We start from the raw sequence: 7441 nt of genomic DNA, 5'->3' as shown, positions 1-7441 counted from the left end.
ATGATGATTCCCCGTTAAGTTTCAAAACTCGTCCCCTCGCCAATGGCTTCATAATATCCAACTTTATACGCACTCGCAAATACTCCCCCCATCCAATACCATCAACATCTGTATCTACCTCTTCCACTTCTCCCACCGAGCTTCCTATTTTTACTCCCATTGTTTCATTCATGCATGCTAACGGCAAGTGAAACATACGAACCCAAAACAAAACCTTCGAAAACTCCATTCTGTCAGGTGCAATAAGGCCATTATAGTCCTCAACAGAAAACAAATTCCCTTCAAAAATCCACGGTCTACCTTCAAGCACTCTAGATTTATCCCACACATTTTCAAATTCCACTAGAAACAGATTGTGCCCAAGACTCTTAAAAATAGTGGTTCCAGAAGGTTTCCACCCCCTAATCAACGTAGATTTTATAATGTCCCTTCCAATAATACGGTCAGCAAATAACTTTCCCACTAGACAGGATTGGCTTCGATCTTCCATAGTTTCTAGTCCCAACACTGTCCCCTCCACCTCCAGACTCTCCTCCTCCGAGAGAGAAAGTTTTCTCCATAGATTTGGTAACGCATCATCCATAACTCTGCACAGAGTAAAACCGAAACAAAACAAATAGAACCAACAGTGATCCAAACAAAAGAACAGCACTCGAAACCAAGTCGAGATGGTCTTCTCAGTCCTCAAGAGGACTAGAAAAATCGACTTTCTCCTCCAAGGTTCAAAATCGCCCTAGAGAGAAAAAAACTGCCACTAACCGTTGGTAACCGCCCCAGAGAGAAAGTTCCAACAGGTCTTACTTTGTCTTTGTGCAATGAAGCATTGTTGCGCGGCTAGGGTTTCTGGTTCTAACTTCTAAAAGCCGTGCCGTCTGCTATAAAATACAAATAGAAGAGAAATAGATCATCATAAGCTACGAAAGGGTTTCTGGCTAGTGAGAGAGAGATAGAGAGAGAGAGAGATTGATAAGATGAAGCGGAATACTGGAGAAAATAGCCTTCTTAATGAAAACCATCCACCAAACCCTAATCCCGACGCCGACGGGAGCCACGACAAGCCCGAAAAGCAAACGGCAATTCATCCAACGAGGGCTGATTACTCTGATGATATTTCTGATCCGCATCCAATGACCGATGACGAACTCGTCCGCTACAATGAACAAGTTGAGAGGAGTGCTGTAAGTAAAATTAATTCCCTTCGTCTACTACGCCTATATATGCCTGTGCCTTGCAGCTTTAACAGTCTTTCGTTGTTTTAGGGCTTTGAAATTGATCCCATACCTGGCGTCAATGTATTAAATCTGGAAGACGCCCGCTCGGGCATGCTATGCTCGGATCAAGCAATCAGGAAATACAACATCAGAGGTTGGTGTTTCTTTCTTCTTTTCTTTTTCTTTTTCTTTTTATTTTATTTTTATTTATTTTTATTTGTTAATAGTCTTCTTTTTCTGTGACAATATATAATTATTTGTTCATGGTGACTACAAAAGGGAATCAGCCCTGCCTCGGGTCCTGCTCTGAACCCTAATCGCGATGCCGACGAGATCAGCCACGACAAGCCCGAAAAGCAAATGACAATTCTTCCAAAAAACATAAAGAAACAAGTGGACCTCTTTGATTTCTTTGATGGTTTCTCTGTTTTGCATAGAATGACCGAGGACGAAGACCGCCGCTACAGTGAACAAGTTAAGAGCAGTGGTGTAAGTAAAATTAATTCCCTTGGTCTACTACTCCTATCAGTATGCCTGCAGCTTGCTTTAATACTCGTTCGTTGCAGGGCTTTGAGGTTGACCCATTCCCTGGCGTCGTCGCTTTTGGTTTAATTCAACCGTGGGATATAAATGTTCCCGATAACGCTCGCAGATGCATACTATATTCGCATAATGCTATCGACACATACAACACCAAGGTTGGTGTTTCTTTCTTTTCTTTTAAGAGGGAAGTTTTCTATTCCATATGCGGGAATAATAGTCGCAATAATTATTTGTTAATTTTGACTTTTGTGTGTAGTACGGAACTCCTCAACTGAAGTTTGTGAGGGTTTTGAAAGCTATGTGTCAGGGTTGCGATGTTTTTAGGTGTTATGTAACCTTTGAGGCCAAGGATCTTGCTGATGGTGGCCAGACTAAGATCTATCAAGCTGTGGTGCGTTGCCAGATACCCATAGATGTTAATATCTCCACGTTGTCTTTCAGGGAGTGTGTGCAATTAGTGAGAGGTAATGGATTAATTTGTTTAATTCTTCACAATATTGTTTGTCTTTGTTGCGTTAATCGATTCGCTGTGGCTTATCTTAAGAATATTTTGAGTCCATCTCTTGTTTTAAATCATAAAAACCGACTACTGTAGGAAAAACATGCTGGTGATATTGACTGCTAATTTAAGTGAATTTTATAGATGTATGATCTTCAGCTTTCATTTTTTGTTTCAATTAGGTTCAGGCTTTCACGGGAAAAAATGGAATTGGAAAGGTCACTGATTTCTGCGACGGTTAGTACTTCATATGATCATGACATGAAAGCATGGTTTGATTTTTCTGAACTGATAATTATATTTGGTTATTGTGAGTTGAAGTAATTATATATTTCTTTGATTATTGCTTGTTATCTTATTGTTGTAATTAATGATGCACGACACTCTAAAGTCATTGTTGGTGCTACATATTAAAATACTTTTTAAGGATAATCCTCATGGATCGCTATGGTGGACAAATTCTTGGTTTTCCATAAGCAATTTCTTCTTTTTTTGGCACTCATTCGCTGTTATTTTCTGCATAGAAAAGGTATTTGTTGAATAATCTCTTTTGTTGAGATTGGAGTCGGGGGGGAAGGATGATGGAAAAATAAGGAGGGATTAGGGAATTGAAGTGCATGATACTTTAATTTAAACCATTGGTCCGAAGTAATATATTCAATTAATTTATTGCAGAAGATGTTGAAAACTTTGAAATTTTGACATTGTAGATTGTGGATAAGAACTTTGACTCCTAAGCACATCCCCCTATCAAATTCGTAGGTTCTCTCTCCTCGCTCCTTTGGAACCAAACTTATTTTTATTATGAGTGCAAATGATTGTCGACTATGTTTTCTTTGAAGAAAAACAATAAAAGAAGAAAATTTCACTGGCCCGCTTTTCTTTGTTTTTTTGACATATTGTAAATGTTTCTGCATATGAGAACCTGGGCTTCCAATTTGGGTAATTGGGTGTGTAAAAATACGAAAATGTCTCGCAAAAATACGAAACCCATTAGTAATTTTATTGTGGCAAGTTGTGGTTGGCTAAGGAGTGAATAATTTGGAGTTCAAACTGGTAGCTTACATCACACAAAAATTCATTTCTTTGTTTCTTTGAAAATTTACATTATTCTCCCAAAAGTGTATATATATGATATGATCGACGAAACAAGTGAATAGGTTATGAGGCAAAGCATATTGCATGTCACGTATCTCTCGGCATTATAACATTGACCTATTGGTGAATGGCTGTTTATATGCAGGCGAACGGGTCGTATGAGAAGATTTTTCAGCAGCGACATGCATATGGTGATCAGTTTAAGGAGATTTTTGGAAATATGTAATACCTAAGCTACTATTCATCAGAAAAAGGGCTAAATCACTTTTCTTTTTCTTTTTTTTCTTTTTCTTTTTTACACTAGTTATGTGATATAAATAAAAGATATCTTCTAATACTTGGTGTTAGTGGAGCTAATGATACTGATGATTTGATCATTTTTAATTGTTATATACATATGCATACACATATGCTTTCTCGCTCTCTCATACATATAATAATAATAATAATAATAATAATAATAATAATAATATATACACACCAATAACTCTTGCATCATTTGGGTCTTTCTCCCAGTATTTGGATTTCGTTCAACCAATCATGCCACCCCACATTGCTGCCCCACCTCACACAAACGAGCCAGCGCTTTTCAAGACGAGAGATGGATGTTACTTATTAGTACGGGTGGGCAAAACTCTCAAAATCCGGCCCAAAAAAATTGGTTTTTAGGCTAAAAGTTGCGGGTACGGGTATTTTTGCAACAATGTGCAAGGCGCGTGGGGTGGGTCTCAAGTTTAGGATTTTAAAAATCTCAGGCATCTGACCCAACCCGCCCTACCCCACACAAAATCTAAAACACCTAAAAAACTTTAACACCTGCGCTGCTCTTCATTTTCTCTTCACCCCTCAAATGAAATTGCCTAAAACATAGACACTTAGGGTTTTCTAGCCCTGGCTCATATCAACGTCGCTCTTCATCTTCTTAAACCCTCATTCTTGCCTTCCCTGCACCAAGATATCAAGACCCCTATTTGCAAGCACGCCACGAGAACCTTCTCGATGCATCTCTTTGTGGGTTCCTTCTGGCCTAGCAGACGATTACCGGAAGCACTGAGCAGATTGCTGAATTTGGGTTCCTTCCTTTCAGTACTGCTAAATCTGACAATTACTAGAAGCATTGAGCAAACGATTCTGGATAGGGGACGAAGTAGAGCTCGACTTTGTTCACCTCACGCCGAGCAAAGGAGCGGTCATCACCCTCACAAATGGGAAAGCGTAAGCCTTTTGTCCTTTTCTTTTTGGTTTGTTAGGATTAGGAACCCTGAATACCCACCCTGCCCCGTCTCGCCCTACCCGCGGCCTTGCGGATATAGTGAACAGTAGCCTAGCCACAAATAGGAAATTTGGAACCCGTAGGGTGCGGGTTCGGGGGCAAAAATTGCGAAAATCCACCTTGCCCCATTCCCACCCCTACTTATTAGAGGTGCACATGCGGGCAAATAATGGATAATATCCGTTCACATCCGCTATCCACACATGCACAAGCACATGCAGATAGCAAAAAAACACTATCCGCAAGTGCGGATGCGAATAATAACCACATTTATTTATTTTTTTATGTTGGATTTGTAATTTATGTGTATTTTATGTTTGTTGGCTTGACTATTATTCTTATTGAATCATGGATTAAAAATATAAGGGTGCTTCTTGTAAGCATTGATTACCATAAATATTTTGAGGTCGTATCCATTATCCCCTTTTTTTCTCGGTTCTACATATTTTTTGTGTTACATTATATTTTCAAAACAAGCCAAAAAGACTAAAAATTGGTCAAAATTATTTTTAAAAGCGTTTAAAATAGGTCAATTATCGCATTTTGCGGATGCAGTATGGATATCATAAATAACCACGCGGATATATACATGTACACACATACTACTTACTAGTGCACAATGAATTTTATAACTCAAATTGTTCCTAAATATATATATACAATTAATATTATAAGCCATTTAAAAAAAAAAAAAAACAGTACAATATTAAACGTAAAGTTTCACTGCCATGTACAATATTAAGCGTAATTTTTTTTTTTTTTTTTTTTACAAAAGCAATTTGGTATCAATCTTTTCATAACATGCATGCCCTAATAACACTGACAGACAACTGAGTTTTTGAGTAAATTGCTCTTATAAATGCTATTTATATAGAATCGTCTTCGGAATAAATAAATTGCTCTTATAAATGCTATTTATAAAGGTTTCCTCTCTATATATTTCTTTATTTGTAATTAAATAAAACTGTCGTATTATATTGTAATTTGCATGGTTTGAACAGGCGTTTTATACAATAGGCCAGTGGCAAAGTTGGAGGTCTCAGCCTATCTAAAACGGTATTTTGTACTTTTCTGACAAAGTAGGGTTTGAGACATCAAAATTCAGATAGAAACCACAAGAAGAAATAGAACTATGCGAGAAGCAATAGCTCCATTCGAGAAAGAAAGATCACAATATTCCAATTATAACTGAAAAAAAAAAAAAAAAAACCACAAATACTTAATAATTATTTAATGATATGTTCCTTACACATAATACCTATTTACAACACTTGGTTTACTACTACCAAACATAATAGGAAGACCCTAGACTTATATAACACGTAAAAGGACTTGACAGCAACAATACTAAATGCGAATTTTTCATGCTTTAAGCTTTTTGCCGTGATCGAGGTTGGTACATATCATCCATATTGGGGATAACAATATTGTTTTTGGCACAAAACACAAAAACTTCTTCAAATAAAGAGTTCCACCATTCTTCTCTCATTAACTTATTGATGACTTATTGATAGCAAAGACTGTGGACTAGAAATGAAGAGTTGATGACTTTTATTGATTACTTGTTACAGGCTTACAGCTGTTCTATTCTAAAGTATGTAAATTAGAGTTGTAGTCTTGTCGACTTATTGATTACTCTTGACCTTTTTCTTTTTTTTTTTTTTTTTTTTGAAGTTATTGATGACTTATTGATAGCATAGACTGTTGACTAAAGATGAAGAGTTGATGACTTTTATTGATTACTTGTTACAGGCTTACAACTGTTCTACTCTAAAATATGTAAATTAGAGTTGTAGTCTTGTCGACTTATTGATTACTCTTGACCTTTTTCTTTTTTCTTTTTTCTTTTTTAAGTTATTGATGACTTATTGATAGCATAGACTGTTGACTAGAGATGTAGAGTTGATGACTTTTATTGATTACTTGTTACAAGCTTAAAGCTGTTCTACTCCAAAGTATGTAAAGTAGAGTTGTAGTCTTGTAGACTTATTGATTACTCTTGACTCTTTTTTGAGACTTCTAAACTTTGCGTTTTGTAGAGATTAAAAGGATTGCCTTGTCAGCTTGCCTTCTACCTTCTTCCCTTCCGCTTCTTCAACCTCTCAAGTCTCAACTTTGTATTTTTTTTCTTTAACCTACTTACAGAAATGAAAATTTCATTGTCATTTTATGTCACAGCAGCACCAATAACAATGAAACATATGTTCTGTTTAATAAAATAAAGTGCAATTAAACTCCTAGTTAAATTAATAATATAATATCGGGCAGGAAGTTTCTCTAGAAAAATAAGCCCAAAATTGCAAATGGTAACACATGGGGAGGGCCATGATGGATATGGACGGAGGGCTCCGGTTGGTCAACGTCAACTTAAAGCCACGTACGAGGGCCACCGAAGAATTGTTCAAAGAATTGGGACGTCACATGGGCATGTGAAATTATGGCAACTTTAATATCGTTTCCAGTTTCATGAAAAATTTCATTTATAACTATTGGTTTCTTTGTTATTTTTTAAAAAATATATCTAAACTCTAAAAAGTGTTAATTTAGATTTTTTTTTTTTTAATTTTTTTGCAATTTCAATTTTCTGTTAAAATTTTTTGTTAAATCCTATCAAAATTTCTAAAATATGTCTGTTTTTCTTTTCTTTTCTTTTCTTTTTTTTTTAAAATTATAAAAAATTTCAAAGATTTAGATATAGGTATTTTTGCAAATTCTGTGAAATTCTGACCAATAATTAAATCCTAGCAATTTGTTTTTCCAAAAAAAAGTGGGGTATTTTGAAAATTTTGATAGGATTTAACGAAAAATTCTAACGGA

At 36.0% G+C, this 7441-nt stretch overlaps 2 protein-coding genes across 2 annotated transcripts; both read left to right on the top strand.

Moving 5' to 3' along the window:
* Positions 1-819: 819 nt before the first annotated feature.
* On the top strand, positions 820-1464 carry LOC133869182 (uncharacterized). The gene is made up of 3 exons (XM_062306138.1): positions 820-1178; positions 1260-1365; positions 1439-1464. The coding sequence occupies exons 1-3, from the start codon at positions 972-974 to the stop codon at positions 1462-1464; spliced, it is 339 nt and encodes a 112-aa protein (XP_062162122.1). The 5' UTR covers positions 820-971.
* LOC133867885 (uncharacterized) lies at positions 1464-3686 on the top strand. The gene is made up of 5 exons (XM_062304655.1): positions 1464-1700; positions 1778-1909; positions 2011-2218; positions 2436-2490; positions 3497-3686. The coding sequence occupies exons 1-4, from the start codon at positions 1572-1574 to the stop codon at positions 2477-2479; spliced, it is 513 nt and encodes a 170-aa protein (XP_062160639.1). The 5' UTR covers positions 1464-1571; the 3' UTR covers positions 2480-2490; positions 3497-3686.
* The last annotated feature ends 3755 nt before the right edge of the window (positions 3687-7441 follow it).

Source organism: Alnus glutinosa, chromosome 5, assembly GCF_958979055.1.
Source record: "Alnus glutinosa chromosome 5, dhAlnGlut1.1, whole genome shotgun sequence".
Lineage (NCBI taxonomy): Eukaryota > Viridiplantae > Streptophyta > Magnoliopsida > Fagales > Betulaceae > Alnus > Alnus glutinosa.
Note: the sequence above shows the minus strand (reverse complement) of the source record. Positions and strands in the feature narration are given on the sequence as shown.

Coding starts and splice junctions, on each gene's coding strand:
- LOC133869182 (XM_062306138.1), top strand. CDS start 972: ATGAAGCGGAATACTGGAGAAAATAGCCTTCTTAATGAAAACCATCCA. Junction 1,179..1,259: donor AACAAGTTGAGAGGAGTGCT/GTAAGTAAAATT, acceptor TCGTTGTTTTAG/GGCTTTGAAATTGATCCCAT. Junction 1,366..1,438: donor CAGGAAATACAACATCAGAG/GTTGGTGTTTCT, acceptor ATTTGTTAATAG/TCTTCTTTTTCTGTGACAAT.
- LOC133867885 (XM_062304655.1), top strand. CDS start 1,572: ATGACAATTCTTCCAAAAAACATAAAGAAACAAGTGGACCTCTTTGAT. Junction 1,701..1,777: donor AACAAGTTAAGAGCAGTGGT/GTAAGTAAAATT, acceptor CGTTCGTTGCAG/GGCTTTGAGGTTGACCCATT. Junction 1,910..2,010: donor TCGACACATACAACACCAAG/GTTGGTGTTTCT, acceptor TTTTGTGTGTAG/TACGGAACTCCTCAACTGAA.